At 39.7% G+C, this 22,925-nt stretch overlaps 2 protein-coding genes across 5 annotated transcripts in view; both read left to right on the plus strand.

Moving 5' to 3' along the window:
* Positions 1-16,767, plus strand: part of SLC35F4 (solute carrier family 35 member F4) — a 193,285-nt gene extending 176,518 nt beyond the window's left edge. For all 4 annotated transcript variants that reach the window (XM_075282772.1, XM_075282774.1, XM_075282773.1 and 1 more), the window contains 4 exons: positions 8,993-9,118; positions 10,452-10,644; positions 12,726-12,815; positions 16,375-16,767. In XM_075282772.1, coding sequence (XP_075138873.1) covers positions 8,993-9,118; positions 10,452-10,644; positions 12,726-12,815; positions 16,375-16,616 — 651 coding nt within the window. In that variant the 3' untranslated portion in view covers positions 16,617-16,767. The remainder of the gene's footprint in view (positions 1-8,992; positions 9,119-10,451; positions 10,645-12,725; positions 12,816-16,374) is intronic.
* A 4,540-nt stretch (positions 16,768-21,307) lies between these two features.
* CCDC198 (coiled-coil domain containing 198) overlaps positions 21,308-22,925 on the plus strand; it is a 29,819-nt gene continuing 28,201 nt past the window's right edge. Inside the window, exon 1 of the mRNA XM_075282794.1 lies at positions 21,308-21,533. Within this exon, the coding sequence (XP_075138895.1) occupies positions 21,308-21,533 (226 nt within the window). The remainder of the gene's footprint in view (positions 21,534-22,925) is intronic.

Below are 22,925 nucleotides of genomic sequence, written 5' to 3' on the forward strand. Positions count from 1 at the left end.
GACACAGGACAGAGATTGAGTCAACTTTAATCCATTTCAACTGGCTGCAATTGTGATTTAGTTATTGCCACCACCTGTTAGGTGCCTCAGGTAAGTAATAGGTGCTGTTAATTACACAAATTAGAGAAGCATCACATGATTTTTCAAACAGTGCCAATACTTTTGTCCACCCCCTTTTTGTGTTTGGTGTGGAATTATATCCAATTTGGCTTTTTGACAGTTCTTTTTGTGGTTTTCCATTGCAGACAAATTAAATGAAGATAATACCAAAGAATTTGTGATTGCAATCAATTTCTGGAAGAAAATGAGTATTATCTGACAGAATTGCAGAGGTGCCAATACTTTTGGCCAACACTGTATTCTTCATGTGACAGATTCCCTTTAACTAAGTACCACCAGCCTCAACTAAATAACCATTTTGATTGATGGAGAGTGTGAAAATTGCTCTATTGGTATAGACTCTCTAGGAATATATGGTTGTCCATGTAACCTTGCTGTGTAATCTCTTGGAATCTGTTGGAATTGCGCACAGTACTTTTAGGGTATCATTATATACAATTATATACCTTATAATATTAATAATGTAAATACACTTTTAGAATTGAATTACTCTATAGAATAAACCTTTATTCCCATTTAAGGTGATCTCTGGTTTGGGCTGTCCTGAAGGATCCCGTGACAATGAGCAGATCACAAATTGTCACCCCACTGGGTCCCACAGTGATCAGCTGTAATTTGTAGGGAACATGGCAGCGTTCAACATACCTGCTGCACCACCACAAGGAAAATGAACGTGCAACTAAACTTTTGTACAACTAGCAGCATTTGTAACATTAATAAAGATTGAAATATATGTTATTGAAGGATTTTGACTTATTTTTGTGAAATCCAGAACTGGAATCCACTGTCCCTTCTATATTCTTTGCCTTGTTGCTCTCACTGACTTCTCACTGGACTATAGGTATACAAGTTTCACTAAAGCAAGGGCAATGAGTCAGGGGAATCACTACAAACAATTGAACATGATGTCTCTGGATATAATTTTGGTATCTTATGAAAGATGAAAAGCCTGATACCAAAAGTGCGTTCTTTGTTTTGTAATGGCCAAGATATAACTGCTTGAAATGACTCCTCCAAGACTCAGTCTCACTACTTTATTACAGCCCATACTCCTCCGTAAGAGAGAATCAAGACAAATAATACAGAAGGGAAAGAAGTGGATTTCAGCTCAAGATTTCAAGAAAAGGAACTCAAATCTGTTAATAAAGTATATTAAAAACGGAATTAATGCCCCAAATGCTTTCTGTTCTGTGTTCTCAACCTGCTCCTGGGTTTGGCTCACAGTCACTGATGCGAAACATTGGACTAAATGTTTGTAAACTGGACAATCCCCTTAATTATACAGTTTTTTATTCACTGCAAAAGAGTAAGATCCATTGCACGGGAAGAGTTACAGATGGCATTTCAGTGGTTCACTGATCCATCATAAATAGCCAGACAGTCCTCATTTTCCTGCCAATTTATTCGATGGGTCAGAGGAAGATAAGGCTCTCTTGTAATTCCTGAGCTAAAGAAAATGCAACACAGGTCACAATCCCTGTCATAACAATCCTGGCTTGCTAATAATGTCCACAGTACAAAGTGCATGCAAGTTTAATTCCATCTCGCTCATCGTTGTATTGTTACGTTGCATTGACCATATAGTCAACGCTGAGCCCTGTACTATTACAGCACTGTAATGCTGCAGGCAGGATAGCTGTGTCTATAGCATTACTTCCGTGTCTCAGGTGTATTTCGGACTAGTTGACAGAGTTGAAAAATATTCAGCTTAACTACAGTATACTATACTATGTGTGATATACTGCAGTGACTCAAAGCCCTTTATGGGATGAGGAAAAAAATTAAGATAAGAGTTAAAACGGATTGAAATCTATGTGGCAGCACTGCGGTATCTACACTCGACGCTACAATGTCTCAGTACCGGTGACCTGCAGGAGGACCTGGGTGTCGGACCCCCGCAGATCTAATATTGATAGGCCATCAATGTTAGAAACCGAATAACCCCTTTAACGTACTTCGGTCACCTAGCAAAAGTGATCAAAAAGTCAGACATATCAAAAACTGGCATCAATAAAAACTACAACTTGCTCCACAAATAACGCACCCTTACATATCTCTGTCAACAAAACAGTAAAATTTTAAAGTTATTAGAGTCAGAATACGGTGACCCTAAGAATAGAATTTTCAAAAAATGCTGCTTTATTAATAAACGTGCGAAAACATAAATAATTAAAGCAATGTAAATATGGTATCACCATGATTGTAAAGATTATACCATTTTTAATGCAGAGTGTATGCCATAGGTACAAAACGCAAAAAATAATGATAAAAGTGTGGGGTTTCTCACATGGACCCCCAAAAACATCAATAAAAGCTAATCAAAACATTATATGTACCCCAAAATAAAAGTACAACTCATCATGCAAAGAATAAGCTCTCACTTAGCTATGTTGAGAGAAAAGGAAATTGACTTTTGTAAGATGGGAAAGGAAAATATGAAAAAAGTCACGAAGCATTAAGGTACAAACCACCTTGCATCCTTAAAGGGTTAAAGGGGATGTCAAGTTTTAATTAAATGTTAGTGTTTGTGTAATGGACAGACACTGCAGGAATCGCTACAGTCACAGCATAGTATCAGACATCTGATATTTCACTGCACGCCTCTACCAAAGTCTCTGATTTAAGTAATACAGTCCTCAGCTTCTTGTATTCTTTCATGGTACCATGGAGGCAGTCCAGGCAGCTGCTATAGAGTCCAAGCTCAAGATGGCCACACTTTATGTTATTTTTCTTCTTTACACCAGTTGGTGAGTCAGTTTTTGTAAAACTTTTCACTATACAAACAGTTACAGCGACAGAACTTTGCATCAGCTGGGGTACAAAGCAAACAGTGGCACTTAGTTTGCTGGTTACAGTCTTGACAGTTACAAGCAATGGAATACAACTTGATGGTTGCGGTCTCTAATAGGCGCACAGCTTCGCTGTTGCAAGTTTCTGATGGGCATACAGCTTAATTACTACAATAATGGCTTGTGGTTTTAGTCTCTATTGGTCTCATAGAGAAAATCACAGTTAATGGTGTATGCAGGACCACCATGGCTTGGCACCAACCTCACCCTACACAGTTTTGCAAGGAGAGCTGGTCAGTAATTCAGGCAGCCCTATACATACCACTATGCTCTAAGATGCCACTCCTTTGCCCCAACATGGGTGTAAGTTATACCTTAGATCCATTTTTTATTCTGTAATGACATTGGACTTATAAAGATGAAAATAAATGGCTACCTGGATTTCATTTTTTGGCTATGAGGGTGGTAGAGTGGGGGAAGTAAGTGTATTTGCATTATGTGGGCTGGGCAGCATGACTGTCATACTAACGGCACGATTAAAAGGGATGAGGGTACAATGCTTGGCAGTATTATAAGAGTGATGTGGCACTATTACAAAGGCGATGTAGTTGACACTATGATAGGGACAAATAAGGAAACAGTTCAGTATAGTAGAAAGTTATAAAAAAAAATCAGTTGCCTTGAGAATGTTTTTGTATACCCATGGATACAATTTATGGTTTGGACTTATGGAACGCTTATATGAATTTAGCATGCTACAGGAACAAATATATGGCCATTTCTAGGTGGCTAGTACAGTAACATGCTCTATTGTCTGTGGCTATCATTTCTGTGCTGACCCAAGTATTTGGCTTGTACAGTGGAGAACATAGGATGTTGACGCAAAATTGTAGCTCCCATATGGTCCTAGGGTTGGTATAGGCTACTAAGACTACTAGTGGTCATTTAGGAGATAACATGGTAATCAATGGTAGGATGTGGCTGGAGTTTACAAAAAAACGTCGTTCTCGTAATTTGCAGTGAACCCAGAGGTCCACCAGTCTAGAAGTTCTTCCATATACAATGAATAGGGGATAACATGTAATAACTTGTATACCCCTTTGAATATTACGTTAATTCCTCCCCTCCTCTTCACATGTCCACATCACCATATACTGTAGTCAGATTCAGAGATTTTTATAAGTGCAGCTGAACTATTCCTTAACTGAAAGGTGCTGCCTAAGATTAGAAAGTGGATTGTCTCCATTCAAGAAACAAAGAAACAGTGCTACTCATGTACACAGGATGTATCTGGTATTACAACTCAAAAATATTCAAGTGAATAATGATGAGTTGCAATACCAAGCACATCCCATGGGCAGGAATGGTGCCATTACTAGCATAGTTTGCATATTGTAATATATATAGTAATGGGCTTTTTTCATTAACTTACTTTATCTGCCACAGCAGTAGTATATAATTTATTAATACTGACACAACTGTAGGAAATCTGGAAAATATAACTTCTTGGCTTGGATTACTGTCAAAGCACAAGATGTAGAGTCTAGGATTGTGCTGCAGATGAAATGCCTGGTAGGAGTCTCAGCATTTTTCTTGCCAGATCAGCATATCTTCTAGTGCTGCGACATACAGAAGAGATTTAAATATCAACACACTAAACACACGTATATGTCGCTACCTCCTGAATCTGGAGAATACGTCCAATCACAAATCTATTTATATAATAGGATTGTCATGTATATATATATAATTTATTGCTGCCAAATTGGACCATAAGAATAGTACCGTCTGGATTTGTACTGCTAGCACAGCAGAGCCACGCAATGCTGCTTCTCATAGGAATACTGTGAATACAATGGATGCAGCTCAGCCCCAAATCCAGATTTTGGCCAGACACATCTAAGCGCTGACCAGAAAACCAGTTTCTTGGCAGATATTGGACAAATTGTCAGATCTGTAGAGAAATGTTTAGTATAAATGGGCAGCTATGAATGGAAAGCTACTTGTTGTATAATGGCCTCTACTAAGCTACCAATCATGCATATACCATACATATCCCTATTCTTATTGAACTCCTTTTTGGCTGCCTTGCAATAAAACACAATTACAATGGACACAAAAAAGCTGCAGTGTAAAGCATGAATGACAGCAAACTACATTTTCTCCAACTCATAGCTGGCATCAGCACCTAGCTCAGGAGAAGGGGGAACACTGCTGCTTCTTGGGGGCTAAAACACACAACCTACTACCTGAAACACAAGAACATTAACAGTGAGATATAGAGTCAACTCTTGTCAATGGGAGGATTGTATTCTTATTTACAGGTATATACTGATATATACAGATATGTCTCTACATATAAGTACATTGTAAGCTGAAAATTAGGCTAAGGCTAAGTTCATAAGGTGGAAATGAAGAAGAAATTGAGACGAACATCCGATGGGAGGCAGAATCGAGGTGGAATCTGATGGTAATTTAGGGGTGGAATTGGCCTCAGAATCGGTGGTGGATTCCGCAGTGTAAATGTGCCCTATCAGATACTATAAGGTGCGTAAAACAGCTGCTAAATTTATTACAACAAATATATTTTGATAATGCACATTTTTAATAATACAGATTTTTAAATACAGTAAATAACAAAATTATATTTATTATCCTCAAAATCAGATCAACCCCTACAGTACAGTAAGCCCTGATAGTTATGGATATTGTTAAACTGTATAAATAAAAATGGCACATTTGGGTTTTTTCAGACTTTTTTCGTAGAAATTACAGAAAAATATATTAATGTAACTTCAAGAAAATCAAACACAATAAAACTGTCACGTATTAAGTATCTTAGACTTAGGCTTCACAGTGATTCTGCATTGCTACCTGAAGTTACCATAGTCGCAACTCAGTGCTTGAATTTCTTGCAACTGAGAATGGTGTTCGCAACAGTCCTATTAACTTACACCACTTTCAATGTTGCAGGGTGACACTATGACTTGTGTTGCTGCTAAAATTGCTGTGTAGCCCCAGCCTTATACTAGGTGGATAAGGTTGAGACATAAGCAGGGCCCATTGTAACTCTGTCAAACAATGTCCGCATAAAGCTAGAACTGTCCCTGCTCAGACTCCTATCATGCAATGGCGTAACTAAAATCTTGTAGGGTAGGTGCAATCCTTTGTCTGGGGCCCCCTACCTCATCCCTATAGCAAATTCTTGATAGTGATGGTTACAGGAGCTAAGGAGTTTAATTCAGCTTAATGTGGCGAGGGTAATCGGTGGGTCTCCTTGGCTTATGGGCCAAATGGAGGCTGCAATCTCCATACTGATGCCAGTGCTTATGGGCCCCCTAAGGCTCCTGGGCCCCGGTGTGACTGTACCCTCTGCACCCCCCTCAAGTTACACCCCTGCTATCATGTAATACAGTGAAACAGATTGCCTTATGGAAGCTGGTGGATCTGGTATCTCTAACCCCTCGATAGACCCGATTCCCAACTACAGCCTCTACAGGAGAAGTGTGTCACTACATGACGGCCATTTAAATAATGTGCCTGAGTAACAGCTATGCTTGGTAATGGAACTGTCCAAAGGGATATTCACATATTATTAGGGATTTTGTTATGTTAGTATTGTCACTCAAAATGTGGTATGTCACTCTTAAAGGGGGTCCCAGGATTAGAAAGACGTGCCACTCCTGCCCACAGTTTGTGCTTGGGGGTGAATGGGGCAGAGCTACAATACCATATACAAATGCGGACAGTTGTGAGTCCATTTTTGAAAAAAATCCTGTAAATAGCTGGACATTTTTACCTTTTAGCTCCTTTCCAGTTATACCCAGCTTGTTTAATATTTTAGCAGAATACTATTACATGCGCCCATATGGCCAACATTTTATATTTTGAATAAATTATGAATAATTTTTCATTAAAAACCCTGTAGTGCAGCTATTAATAGTACCAAGCACGTGGGGTGTAAACTTACGCTGCTCTTTGTTCATTACGGTTATATTAAATTTTTAATAGCATATTCGATGCTTTAAAATTAAACAAAATAATAGCATAATAATTTAATTAACCGCTTCATACCCATGGTTACCAAGATTTTTCGAATCGTAATGTAAATTTATTTTAATTTTTTTGTCCAAATTGACCACTCATAATATATCACATATTTACTAGATATACCAAAATGTGGGAATGTTGGTATTTCTCTTGGGAACTTTCTAATGGATCTAGATGTACTAGGAGTTTGGATGGAGTAAGTGGTGCGATCTGCACTGTCTCCGTGTGTACAGAAGTGCTCCCTCTGCTGGATACAATGATATCTACAGAAGGAATTATTTAGAGCAGAACATCCTGTGATTTTCAGCTATAGTGAATTTATAACACCCAGCAGTCCCTGACAGAGCATACTTGGATTTGTAGATTCATCACAGCTGAAGATTCACAGGTTATGGACCACTAATGTAGACCAAATGAATGTTATATGGGATACAAGTGCTGATAAAGCTATCATGTATCTTAAAAGAAATAAATACTTTTTTATTGTTTTAGTGCATATAAAGTGAACAATGAAGATATTTTGCTATAGGTCTTAGTATGTTAGAGCCTGGGGCTGTGTGTCTGACAATGGGATTTGTAGTACGGGGGCACCACAAGGTACAGTTCTCGCCCATTTACTCTTTACACTGTACACTGCTGACTTTAGGAGCAACTCATATAGCTGTTACTTGCAAAAGTACTCCGACAACTCTGCAATAGTAGGCCTCATCACTGATGGTGATGATAGGGAATCCAGAGACTTAAAACGGGATTTTGTGGAATGGTGTCAGCGGAACCACCTCAGAATTAATGCTGGGAAGGCTAAGGAGATGGTGGTGGACTTTAGTAAGCATAGATATGCTCCAAAACCAGTGGAAATCCAAGGGACAGGTATTGAGGTAGTCAAGTGGGTGTGCTCCTCAATAATAAGCTGGACTGGGCTGATCAGCTGGATTCGCTGCACAGAAAGGGTCACAGCAGACTCTACCTGCTCAGGAGGCTGAGGGCCTTTGGAGTCCAGGGGCCACTTCTTAGGGCCTTTTTCAACTCTGTGGTAGCATCAGCCATCTTCTTCGGAGTGGCCTACTGGGGGAGTAGCATACCAGCCAGGGACAGAAATAGACTTGACAGGCTCTTTAGAATGGCCGCTCTATCCTGGGGAACCCCCTGGACCCAGTACAGGTGGTGAGTGACAGAAAGAAACTGTGGTGAGCTCCATTCTGGAGAACAACTCCCACCCCATGTAAGAGACCTTGATAGCACTGGGCAGTACTGTCAGTGACCAACAGCTTCACCCCAAGGAGATGATCGGAGATCCTTCCTCCAAACCGCGGTCAGGCTGTATAATCAACATCAGGCTAAGTGAAGATCAGTCCACACAGAATCATCCTGAAGTGTTTTTTTCTTCTTAGTTGCTATGACTCCTAGTATATTTTCTATCTGCTATGAGCTTGTATGTGTTCTTTCTTGTAATATATTACTGTATTATCCATGCTGCTGTAACACACTGAATTTCCCCATGGTGGGACTATTACAGGATTATCTTATTTTAACGTTTTGTCTTCACAGTTCCTATGCAAAACTACAGTTATCCATGGTAACAGACAACAAGTAAACCATGTGTAGTCTGGTCCTGCCATAATATGCTCTTACGACTATCCACTAGTTCTAGCTAAACCTCAGAATGTATACTAGCAGAAAGCAGGGGGCAGATAAAAGTTAGACTAGGCAGGGACTACATGTTGTCTGTTACCATGGAGACACATAGGTTTGCATAGAAGCTGCTAAACAATAGGGCGTTATTACTGCAGAGCTGCTCCATTTATTATTTAGATTCAGTGGCACAGGGAAAATAAAATGGTTACGAAGGTGTACCTAGCCTGTAATGCTGCTATTCCTGTCTTGTCACAGATGGCTCCGTGACAATTCTGGCACCGGCCATTACATAATATTTCTGCAATACTTTCCAGGATTTTACACTCCAGCTTGCTCAGTGAAGTAATAACTCTTCTCATGAGAGGAAGTAAAGATGTGTTTACTCCTTTTTTTGGCAGATAGTTGCTACAATAATGGCAATAACAGGAATCGTAATGATGGCGTATGCAGATGGTTTCCATGGCGACTCAATTATTGGAGTTGCGCTTGCAGTTGGATCTGCCTCGGCATCTGCACTATATAAGGTAAGAAAACGTTGCACCATCCAAAATAGCATTTTACTTACAACTCTTTACTCTGCTGTCAATGTCCATGTGTATGGCCCTTACCGGGACTGTGGGAAAAGGTAATCTCAGAAATGAACATGCCGCTAGGGAGTCTACCACCTCCCCAAATACTACCGCCACATTCCAGAGCACATTACAGTGAGAAATAACATACCTTTGTTATGTAGGTCACTTTTGTAGAATTGGAGAAAAACTAAGGGAGCCTTCACACGATGTAACGCTGCGCTCATTCTGATCATAAACAGACATACAGAATGAGCGCGTAAAAAGCAGCTCCCATTGACTTGAATGGGAGCCGGCATACATGCACTCCCCATTGAAATCAATGGGAGGCTTTTTTCCCCTCTGCTTTCAATGTATTACGCGTGTACCACATTGAAAGCAATAGGGAAAAAAGCCTCCTATTGATTTCAATGGGGATCGCATGTATGCCGGCTCCCATTCAAGTCAATGGGAGCTGCTTTTTACGCGCTCATTCTGAACGTCTTTTTACGATCAGAATGAGCGCAGTGTTACATCGTGTGAAGGCTCCCTAATTCTGGCACATCTTGTACCTGCTAGGGAAAGAATTAAGGCTGGCGTCTGAATTGCCTCCAAATTGTTTTCTTTTAGTGTGATTTTTGCATTGCGTGTAATCTTTTTGTTAGGCATAGATTGAGCAGAAGGGAGAAGTTTAAAAGCGTCCTTTATATTTTCCATATTACACCTGGTGACTTTTCCGCAACGTGGGGCCTCAGCGTAAAGGGGTATTCCCGGATAAATTAAAGACAGGGGGTAAAATAAAAAAGAAATGATACTCACCTATCCCCAGTCCTTGGTTTGGGCAGTGCATTCCCTGTTCCCTCCGATCCACAAGCTACTTGATACAGAAGTGTAGAGGGTCAGGTGGCCATTATGGCCAAATACTGGTCTTGGTCTTTACATGTTAGTTACCGGTGACATCACTGCTGATACGTTCCCTGTACCCTACCTATAATCATTTTTTACATCCATGGGGATTTGGCAAGTGGTATCCACTCCATCATGTTAGTTGAGAAGGGATTTCATTAAAATCACTCAGAGTCTTGTTAGTCATGTAGTTAAGATTTCCTACTCTTGTCCATAGGCTGCATTTGTTTTGAAGTTCATCATCAAGCATATATGGCTGAGGTGCAATACCAGACGCAGCCTGTAGAGAGGAGCAGTGCTGTTTCTGCAATCAAACTAACTTTTCTAATACCAGACAGCCCTTTTAAGTGTCTTGGCTGTCTAATTGAGTTTTATATAACAAGTGATCTTCTTATTGTTACAGGTTTTGTTTAAGATGTTTCTTGGAACGGCTAACTTCGGTGAAGCGGCACATTTTTTTTCTACTTTAGGATTTTTCAATTTAATCTTTATCTCCTGTACACCTATCATCCTTTACTTTACCAAAGTAGAGCACTGGTCATCCTTCTCAGCCTTACCATGGGGGTATCTCTGTGGAGTTGCTGGGCTCTGGTTAGGTGAGTAGGAATGGAGTATATTATCTTAAAAACTCCAAACTTACTTTATAAGGTTTTTATGCTTTTTTTTTGTAATCTGCAAAATATGTGCACTTTCTTACTTTGCAAAAGTAATAATACTTAAAGGGATTATATCATCAAAATGACATTTTTTTCTCGATCACACGTAGGAATAGCCTTAAGAAAGGCTATTCTTCTACCTTTAGATGTCTTCTCTGCACCGCCGTTCGGTAGAAATCCTTATGCAAATGCTGCGAGAGAAATCTCCAGCGCCGCCTCTATCTTCTTCAGGAACGGCCTCTTCCTGTGTCTTCTTCCATCCTGGGTTTCAATCTTCTAGGCATGCGCAGTCAGCTCTGCCATCAGGCCTTGAGCAGAGCCAACTGCGCATGCCCAGAAGCCACAAGAAAATGGCTGCTTACATAGCAATCGGCCCCAGTGCTGCGAGAACTCATTTGCATACAGACAAAAAAAAACGGGATTTCTACCGAACGGCGGCACAGAGAAGACATCCAAAGGTCGGAGAAGAATAGCCTTTCTTAATGCTATTCCTACTTTTGAAAAAATGTGATTTTAATAATAGAATCCCTTTAAAAAAAACTATGCAAATTAAGTATTAATTTAATCATACCAACCTAGTGAATACATTTATCAGGTTATTTAAGACTCAGTTCACATCTGCATTCAGAGACTCTGTTCTCCTCTCAGCATTTTTCGATCAAAAACCGAGTGGAAACCACACAGAACTCCATTATAGTCTATGGGGTCCGCGGATTAGGTTTCTGTTTGGGGGGAGTCCCTAAGCGGACCCCCAAACGGAAACTCATGCGCAGATGTGAATCAAGCCTAAGACATTGAATGGTGCAAAATTTATAACATAAAAAGGCAATGAAAAATTGCTATTTTTTCTATTCCTTCTCAGAAAGAGTTAATCAATGAGGTATAGTGCCATGAAAGGGGTTGCCCAAGCTAAAATTTTATTTTTTTAAGTAGGCCAGGGGAGATGAAAAAAATAAAATCATACCCATCTGTCCATGGTGCTCCAGTGCCTCCCAGCACGGTCTGATCCTGCAGCTCTGTGACAACCTCGGGTACCTTCATGAGTCCACTGATTGGCCACAGCAGTCACATGACCATTGAGGCAAATCAGTGGCTCCGGCAGAAGGAATCCAGGACAAAGCAAGGACTTACGCAAAAGAAGACAGCCAAGGAGAAGGAGCAGACCACACTGAAAGAGCACCGAAGCCTTAGTGTGGTGAAAGTAACCTATGGGCCCCTCTGGTTTAGGGGCACAGTTGCAACTGCGACCACTGCAACTTCCCACAGTGGAAGAAAGTATCCCTGCAGGATCAGGCTACAAAGGGTTTTACTGCTGACTGTTACCATTGGAATCCATTGCATTACATTAAATATGTGACAACTGTTTCAAAGTTCATTCATTTATCATTTTCAATGACTTGGGTCGGCTAAAATAATTGGTAGTGGAAGGAAATAACTCCTTATATCTTCTCTGCCTACACCATATCCTATTCTAATGAAACTAATACTTAGAACATTCTGATTCTAAAGCTCCAGATTTTGTGTCTCTAGATGTTTCACAAAAATCCTCAGAATTCTACAAAACCAAATATTAATTCAGAATTATTTGCAAAATTAATTCATTTTCTGCTTTAGATGTTTTCGAGACTAGTAGTAGAAATAGTTGTATTTTGTCTTTATAACTATTATATGTAAAGGCAAAGTCCGCCTATTTGTACTACTACTACTCAAAAGCATCTACAATAGAAAATGAATTAATTTAGCAAATAGTGATGAGTATAAATTCTAGCACATGGTGGTATGTATATATATATATATATATATATATATATATATATATATATATATATATATATATATATATCCATGGAAACACACTGTAATAAATCTGTGTAGTCGTGTCCTTCCTAAAATAGATTACAATTTTGACTAAATTTGTACTAAAAGCTATCACTAGAGGATTGTAACATGTATATATATTTATAACATGTAATATGGTATTTGTACATTTATTTTTACCTTTTCATTTTCCTTTTTTGCAGCTTTTAATATCTTAGTAAATGTTGGGGTTGTACTAACATATCCCATCCTCATTTCCATTGGCACAGTCCTCAGTGTACCTGGAAATGCAGGTAAGTTGTAAAACACCTCGGCTAGGAGATGATGTATTATCACTAAGTAAATGTAAAAACCTATGCCAGGCTATATGTGTGTGAACACGACCTACTGACCATTATACAGAGATGACATCCCTCTCCTGATGGACTGGCATGTAATGCTTCCTCTCTTTTAAGAAAGAGGTTCTACAGAAGCTACAATGTATATTATATTTCTAGTTAGCTTAGATTTTGCAGAGGCCCCATATTGCAATAGCGCTGTGGCCTTGGTGGAACAGAACCTACAAAGTGGACCAGATTCTGGTTAATCCAATCCACACATTGTGTGCTTGCCGCAAGATCTCTGCAGGGAACTTGTGGACAGGAAAGTACTTCACAATCTACTTTCCTTTCCGCATGACTCTTGCGGAGATCTTGCTGCAAGCACACTGACCCCATTATAATCTATGGGGTCCGTGTGCTTATACATTCGTTAGTTCGTTCGGGGGGGGGTCACCATGTGGACTCCCCGAACGGATTACTAAACGCAGATGTAAACCAAGGGTAAGTTAAGTTCTCATCTACTTCTTTGAGGTCCATTATTCCCATTAGTCATAGGATCTGAAAAACATTGCACTGAAAAACTAATAGAATGATGAATGCACATTGGGACAGATTTACTACTACTGTGTAGACAGTGTTAAACTACAGCAGATTTATCACAGTGCCATTTGATGAATCTGTCATTTTCTTATGCTGTCTAGTCTAACTTTACACATCCTATTAGTTGGCTTAGTGTACACCATAAAAATGTGGCAAAATTCTGATCCACAGTAGAACATAGACCATGCCCATGTCATTGAAGACCCTTCCCATTAATACTAAGTAACACTCTTTCCTATACAAGCCATTAAAGTGTCTAAAAAAGTGCATAAAACACATGATCAGTGTAGTACAAGGCTAGGGTTCAGCAATCAGGATCGGATCCTGATTGGCGATCAAGCAGATTTCACGATCGCGATCGGCTGGAAAATGTTCGGAAATCGGATTTTGAAATTTGAAGATCGGCTCAACCCTAAAAGTGACTTTTCCCATAGAGAAGCATTGACTAGGGTTGAGTAATCAGAATCGGGAAAGATCGGATCCCGATCGGCAATCAAGCAAATTTCACAAACGCAATCAGGATCAGTTGGAAAATGATCGGAAATCTGATTTTAAAATCGATCCTGAAATCTCAAGATCAGCTCAACCCTATACAAGGCATGTAAGGGTGCGTTCACACGATGTAACGTGCCGTGTGATGTGGCAAGTATACGGCGTGTGAGAGTTTGCATGCTGTAAACGCTCCCATTGATTTCAATGGGAGCTAGGATCGTATACGCCACGTTATTTTGCGGCTGTGATTTTGCAAACTCTCACATGCCATATACGTGCCACATCACGCGGCACGTTACATCGTGTGAACGCACCCTTAGACTGTATTTTTTTTAACCTAAACTACACCAGAATTCTGCTCCATTTTGCTTGATAAATCTCCTGTCTGCATCTATCATTATTCACTGTAACATAAACAACAAGATTTCTTCTTTCTTGTCTGTTTACTTTTCTAATGGCAGATAAGTCCTGCATTTTATCTTCTGTCTAAAACAATAATGGACTTAAAAGAAGCAGATAGAAATGTAGGCTCAGCTCTTTTTTGTATTTTCTCTAATACAGATGGAAATCCCTCTAGGTATTCCTTTGTTCCACAGAGTCTGACTGTTTTTTCTTGGATTTATAAAAGACATAAGTCACTTGTGAAATGTTAAATTGTCATTGGCAAAGCATGATGGTAAACTTCGCCATCGATAATAAACATAGAATGATGTGGAGCAATGAAGAGCGTGACAGGTCTGTTCTTTATTTAAGCTATGACCCCACAATGTGGAGATGCAGCATTTTTTGTTGCAGATTTTGCTGCGTTTCATTGAGTCTGGAGTGGCTAGAAAAGAAATGTGAACTATAAAGCAAGCTCTTAGACATTTCCCTTCTGGTTAATCCATTCCTGGCTTTGGCTCATAAACTGCAGCTAAATCTACGACATAAAATACTGCGTTTCCGCAATGTGGGGTCTCAGCCTTTTACTATTTGTGCTTCTATTTAGCACCTTGAGTGTATAATTGGGATTTGCTTAGAATGGGTAGTGGGTTATTACCAATATATCTCGTTGAATTAGCCCATGAATAATAATAGCAGAAGCCAGACTACTTGCTGATGGTTTCCAAGCTCTATCTATGTGGAAACTACAAAGGTGCAAAGAGAATGTATTGAAAAGATGTTAGACTTTTAATTTTTCCAAATATGTACTCTATATTACTTAAAGATGACGCTTCATTTTCGTTTATGTGAAATCAGGATAACATTGAAATACTGTTGTGTAAATGTACAGCACACTATATATTTATTTGTATATAATGAACATATATATTTAATGCCCCAGGCCTGTACCATATGGCCATGTCCTTACAATATTATGCTCCATTGCAAGTGAATTATTGAGGTATTGTCTCCCAAGGAGGAAGAATGCAGTACTTCAAGGAGGACGATGCCACACACAATACCTAGATGGGTCATAAACCCACTCCATGTGCTGCCATGTATGAACTGTAATCCTTCAAATATACTGGCAACCTCTAAGAACCAATTTAGTTAAACTGTAGCTAAATTTTTGAACAACCTTTATTTTTTGATCAGCATTTGTCTCTTAGAAATGTGGTTCTGATGTCAGAACATAGAACTTTGGGTTTGGTGTCAGATAAAAGATGAGATTCTATCTTTATTTTCTCCAGAGATATTCCCCAGTTGAAAACAGGATTGGAAGTAGCTGCATATATATACTTCAGTCCTGATAGTTCCAGAAATAATAAAGGTAGAATTGTAACCTTGGTATCATATGAAAGCTGAGAATATCACAGTTTTACATTTTTTTAATGCCAAAGATATAGTTATTTAAAGTTACCCCTTCTCCAGCTTTAGCTTCTCTATATGACACCTGTACTTCCATGTGTACACAGACAGAAGTATTTAGGATTTTTGCTGCCAATAATAGGAAAGATTGCAGATTGCTTACAATTATTGGTCATACATGTCTTCCATGACACGTGCCTTGCTTGTATTATGTATGTGGCCCATATGCTGTTCTTTCTGCTATATATGCCATTCCTAGGGTAGGGCATCCAAGATGCTGCCTGGGTAAAGATGCGTGTTCTACAGTAATTATGTTGTATATTGCATAATAGTGGCAAGGAAAAACAACTACGCTTGAACACATGTCAGGGGTGCAACCTGTGAAGCTGCGTAGGGGCCCAGTAGGTTGGGGGGGTCATATCACCTTAAGTGCAGTTTTCTCATGTCTATTGGATTGTGTGTACATGCCTAATCTAATGAACTTTACAGTAACTGGGGGATTGTTAGAAATATCTAACTGGGTGCTCTATACTGAGATATTGGAAAAAAGGGCCCATAACTCTTCATACACAGGAGCCATCATCTGTCCACCATTGACACATATCCTTACAAAATACATCACTTTCTTCACTTCTTGTCTTCCATTTAGTTATTGACCTGCTGAAGCATGAAGTGATTTTCAGTGTTGTGAGGCTGGGGGCCACTATTATCATCTGCCTTGGGTTTCTGCTTATGCTGCTCCCTGAAGAATGGGATGAGATTACCCTACGATTCATCAATAGCTTAAAGGAGAAGAAGACAGAGGAGCATGCGGAGGACGTGGCAGACGCCGGTGTGCACATGCGGAGCAGGAGCAGGGCTAATGGCACAGTGTCTATACCACTGTCCTAAAACCATCATCGTTTGATTGCACGTGAATGTATATTCTGTGAATATAATTTAATGATTTCGCTAATTGTAATGTAATATCATAGTATTTATCTGCAAATAATTCTAAGTTACAGACATAATGTTTACATTTCTACACCTACATGTAAATAACACAATAAAGCTCTTTTTTATGAAAGGTCTTCTGCGGGCTCTTCATTGTCAGAAATAAAAAAAAAACCATCACAGGACATCCGAAATTCATTAAAAATCCGTTATGAATTTTGCAGTGGAAGGAGATCATTGTCTAGAATATGACATATATATATATATATATATATATATATATATATATATATATGGATTTCGCTCATTGTTATAGATGACAATGTAAGAAGACAAAAAAAAAAAAGTAAGTTATAGCACATAAAACACACCTCCACAGGTGAATTTACGAAACTTTGTAATATGGTTTATTAAAGTAGTATGTTTACTTCTTCACTTTTTAGGAGTTACCTTTTACATTGACATCTATGGGGAGGGTGATGGGGAGGAGGAGGCTGCTGGAAAATACACAAAGAACTGCAGCTAATAAACGCTACTACACTGTGGGAACTATGTTGGAGATACCACAGAAAGAGACAGAAAATCAATTAATAGCTTTCTCCTCCCCCTCTCCATACACTTCGCTGTGTTAAGTGCATATGGATCCTCATCCCCAAATAAAAGGTAGAGCAGATCATCAGAAAAATATATATATTTATAGTTCTGGTTTATTATTATCATCATTCATTTCTAGGTTTAGTGGAAAAGGCTTGCTTTACTATAGTCACGTCATCTCATCTTATAGCTAATGTCTTGATCTTCATCCTAAAACTTGAATGTAAGAGTCATGTCTGGTGTTGCCTCCTATAACTGAAGGTTAGGTAGTACCTACTAACCAATTTACCAGCACAAGATTTATCATTTTGGTGGTTCTGAATACATTCCTAAGCATTTCCTATGCATATCTGATTGTATATGATCATCTCTCATCCTATAGCCACTATAGTATATAGCCATGGTTCAATATACTAGTATGGAATATTGAGGGGTAGCTTTATGATTCTCAGCTTCCATTGATACATTAAATATGCCTTTATGACTCAATGAAGCACAGTTCAGATTCCCTATTTCCGTTGGATTTGTTACCATAAGATAATATTCACACATGGCAGATTGTTGCAGAAAATGTTTTAACGGAATTATTTTTTTTATATATCTGAATAAGGCTCTTTTGGATTTAAGCACATGATTTTCTGCATGTTCCACCATATTGCTTCCCTTAGGCACACAACTAGCTATATACCACCTGATCCCATATGGATGAGTCACATGACACCAGTATGGATAGTAGCTAGCCATGCAATGGAATGGCATCAAAGCAGTAAGCAAACTCATTTCATCTGTCACAATACCCCTCATTTATCGTACCATTGATATAGCCTGACTCACCCTAGATAGGGATGTAGTCTTCGAGACAAACCCAACATATTGTACAAATAGAGGGCTGCCACAAGACTAGAAGCCATGGTAGATTGACACCCGACAACTTGCCCCAGGCTCTGATAGGACACAATTGTGTCATACTTAATATACCAACAGAAAACAATTCTATTAATACATTTCACACAGATAAGTAATTTGTTTTCATGGCAGCCGAGAAGCCCCGGAGGTTTGTGTGTGTGCTGTATCAGCCACTGGATGCTCAGTCCAATCCCTCTGATTGTGGAAGGTTTTAGCCGGGAGGATGAAATCCCAGCTGGTTTCCTGTTTCAACATAAAATGCCTTTGGTGCTCTCAGACAATGCTGCCAGCCTCTGTGATTAAGTAGAAATACTACACGCTTGTATAAATGCTACTCGCAGTGATTTCTATAAATACAAGACGCTTTCGGTTGAGCAAGCTATTAATTGTGTTGTGTGAAAGAGCTTGGCCAAATAGGAACTTGGGTCTAGCAAAATGCTTACATCATAGGATGCTGGGCTGGCAGCCGAAGTATGAAGAGCACTTAGATGAAGGATTCCCTAGGAAAGTGATAACAATATACCAATTATGCAAAGTTATTTTTACAAATATAATGTTTTGAACATTTTTGCCTTTTTTCGTCCTTTACCATTGATTAACTATATAACACATAGCAGTATCTTTAAAGATACTAAAGATTCACTAACAGATACACTTTTAATAAAGTTGAAAAGAAAGTAAGTGCGCTCTTTGGAATTACATGGATTTATGAATTCACTACTAATAAAATGTATTTAAGATTGTTGTCTAAGTCGCAATTATAGAAATGCAGACTCTATAAAAACTAATAGCACAAACACAGTTATGCTGTTTCATTGAACATACTGGCAAACAGCCACAGAGCAGGCGGAAAATATAAGCGAATCACAGTGTTGTGATAGATGGCAAAAGGAGGTAGAAATGAAAGTGTAGCTTTCACATGTGCTATATTAATAAAAGGCATTAAATAAAGGCACACTAAGTCTGGTTACTGACAAATATGTTCTTATCAAGAAAGATTGGTTATTCTGAACCATGCCTTAAGGCAAATAACTTTCAGAAGGCTAGAAGACTTCAGATGTGAGTTTGTCTAAAATTGTGTATACTGGCCCAGGATGATAGGGATAATAGGGCAGTTGAGCACCGTCCCCAGAGAGGGATAGGAAAAGACATGACGTCCGTTCTCCTAGCTTTATGATCGTATTCTAGGTCAGATATCATATAGGGGAAACATAGGTCAGAGTGTATCAAAATAAAAATCAGGGGGCAACACGGTGGCTCAGTGGCTAGCACTGCAGTCCTGGGTTCAAATCCTGCCAAGGACAACATCTGCAAGGAGTTTTAAGATAAGATAAGATAATCCTTTAATAGTCCCACAATGGGGAAATTTCAGTGATACAGTTTCATAGATGGTACAGTAGTATATAACAAGAGAGAAAAACACATACAGCTTATGGCAGATAGAGAAATCCTAGGAATCATAGCAACTAAAAAGAAAGAAACACAGACACACTGCAGGATCATTTAGTTCTCTGTGTGAAGTGATGTTAATAATACAGCCCGACCGTGGTTGGAGGACATGAGGAGGGGGGTCACAGCATTTAGATATAACAGGCAAAAAATGTTTTGTTTTTTTTTGCAGAGGTGGGGGACATAGGCAGCTATCATGATAACATGTGGCAGTTCCTTTGGTAGGAGTGAGATCTCATGCTCACAGCTGATAGTTCGGTATCGTGCATCAGCGCTATTGTCCATTAACCACAAAAAAATGCCCCAAATATCCTTCATCACAAGCCCTCCTCCTCTTTCTTTCTTCTTACCACTGTGTTCTACTGCCCAGAGAGGTCTGAAGCCATCCAGGTAGACAGGGTGCTGCTGTCTTGCCAAGCTTCCATAAACACATGGGTAGGTGGGTGATGGTAGGTTCCCAGGTTGTAACAGAGTCCCACATGTCCACAGTAAAAGAAAGAAATACCAGTCAGCTGTAGGCATCTTCACACATCAGCAATAGACTCCAAAAATCATCTCCTTGAAAAGAAGAAGTCCACACTTCCATGTAGGTTTCTCCTCCATGCCACATGGTGTCCATGCTGTCCTTAGCTCCTGGGGGGATGGTAACAGGCACATGTGCACAGGACAGAGTCATTGTCCATGTTTAACAATAGAAACAAAAGGAACAAAATATTCCACAGGATCTTCCATTCGATTTATAGTTGCTAATTCATAGTGCTAGTTTGCTTGGTTACAGGATTCTTGAAGATACAGAGAAAAAGAGTGAAAAAGGAAAGATAAAGGTTGCTCCCAGCTTGGAGCACTGTATCAGGCAGCCACACACAAGGCGGCGCCAGGAAGCTATTTTTATGTTCTCCCCGTGTTTGCGTGGATTTCCTCCCATACTCCAAAGACATACTGATAAAGAAACATGTAGATTGTGAACCCTATATGGTGCTCACAATCCTCATTGATATAAATAAATATGTATCTATGTGCCTATGTATTCAGTGTCCCCCACTGACCTTTGGCTCTGCAGTCGCCATTTGTATATGTTTGTGGAATTACTTTATTATTCATTGGAGATTAATTTATAGGAATTAATAAAGAATTATAGTTTCATACATCCTTTTGGTTAGACTCACCTAATTTAGATCTTCAAGGATGATAGGACCAACCAAGACTGCCCCCCTGTAAGAGCCCCATAGCAGCCGCATAAATATGTACACCCTTAAATATGGATATGCTCAATAAATAGATTTCTATTATGTCAAATCTGAAACCCAACATATGGTAACTATCTGTGAAACCAAATGATGATGCAACTTCCGTGTCCATAATATCCCTGGAATATTCTTCCCTCCTTTGGAAACAGTATTGCTCAAGTACAGTTGACCAAGTTCACTGTATGTCCAATAGGTAGACTCGATGCAATTCCAAACACACAAGCCATTGTGTCTGTGAACCACCTCCTGGGCTGACTAACAAGTAGTTTAATATTACATTTCTAGTTGTCTCCCCTCACTGAGTTACAATGTCACGTAAATGTTTAACTCCGTGGGAAAGAAGATTTTCTAGCAAGTTACTGTATTATTCAGGCGTCACAGAAATTCTGCTGTGCTTGAAGACAGAAAGGAGTCTAAAATACAGTTTATTCTATCATGGAAATATAACTATCGATGACTGGATTGTTCTCTAAAATGGGGGGGAACCATTCTAAGTTGAACCATAAAGTGAGAAAGGTAGTGCCTCTGGAAAGCAAGGATGTGTACGTATCACCGACCAGCTCGGGAGTTAATGGACTCAGCAGAACATCTTCTGTCGGGACAATGGTTCATAAAGCTTCAACATCTGAGCGTCAACTCCCACCATTGAAAGAGACCCTGTACGGAAGAGGTTCCATAGGTAATGCATGGGGATTTACTGGAATATATGTAGGTTAAAACTTGTCACCCTTCAAAGGTATATAATATATGTTCCTCTAAGTAATGTACAAGTAAATAGTTGTTACTAGATAGAGGGACAGACTAGACACTGATCTCTATGGGGGAAGCCCTGAAGAATTTTTCAACACCTGGGAACCTTTCATGTTTTCCACCACAAAGACGTTTTATGTAGAGGCAAGTATAGAAGTCAAGCCTAGACAGTGTATCCTACCCCAGTGTGTCGATTGTTTTGCAAAGCATATTTCAGTAGCCTGATATCTATTTGCCATCTCTACTGTAAAAGTGAAAGCCTCTTCTGTGCTCTGAGGAACCCTACCCTACAGCTTTGACCGAGGTGCCGGAAGAGTTAATGCCTCCAATCGGTAAGGGGACCGATTGGAGACATTAGCGCCGGTTGTCTACTGCGTAAAGCCATAGTAAAGCCATAGTTACACACCCGGCATGCGCCGTACTAGTACGGCGGATGTCGGGAAAGGGTTAAAGTACTTTACCACTAGGCAGGGGCATAACTTGAAGGGGTGCAGTGGGACCGGGGCCCAGGAGCCTTAGGAGCCCAAAGACATTGGCATCAGTATTGAGATTGCAGCTTCCAAAGGGCCCATAAGCCAAGGAGACTCACAAATTACCCTAATCATACTAAGGTGGATTAAACTCCTCTGGTTTTGTATTGATTTCCAGGGTCATAGCTACAAGGGATGCAGCAATAGCAGATCTCTCTGAATAAATATATATATGTAGTAATGAGGCCCATTATAAATTTTGCACTAGGGCGCAGGAGCTTCAAGTTACACCTCTGGTATTAAAATTGTATCCCTTTCAAGTATCTGAAATACCAATGCAACACCCATAACCATCACTGTCCAGAAATCGCTGTAGGGATGAGGTAGGGGGCCCAAGATGAAGATTGAACAGGGGCTCAAAAGCCGCTAGCGCTTGTTCACTAGTAGGGTTTGAGCAACCGGGATTGGAAAAGATCAGATTCCCATTCGATCTTTTCCCGCAGGATCGAAGTCAGAGGTTATTTCCCACAATGCGTGGCTACTGGCCAATCATTGTGGGAAAAGCTAACAATGATTGGCCAGTAGCCAAGCATTGTGGGAAATAACCTCCGACCTCGATCCCATGGGAAAAGATCAGAATCGGAACCCGAGCTTTTCCGATCCCGATTGCCCAACCCTATTCACTAGTATAATACATTACAAAATACACTCACCGGCCACTTTATTAGGTACACCATGCTAGTAACGGGTTGGACCCCCTTTTGCCTTCAGAACTGCCTCAATTCTTCATGGCATAGATTCAACAAGGTGCTGGAAGCATTCCTCAGAGATTTTGGTCCATATTGACATGA

The sequence above is a fragment of the Leptodactylus fuscus genome, chromosome 7, assembly GCF_031893055.1.
Source record: "Leptodactylus fuscus isolate aLepFus1 chromosome 7, aLepFus1.hap2, whole genome shotgun sequence".
Lineage (NCBI taxonomy): Eukaryota > Metazoa > Chordata > Amphibia > Anura > Leptodactylidae > Leptodactylus > Leptodactylus fuscus.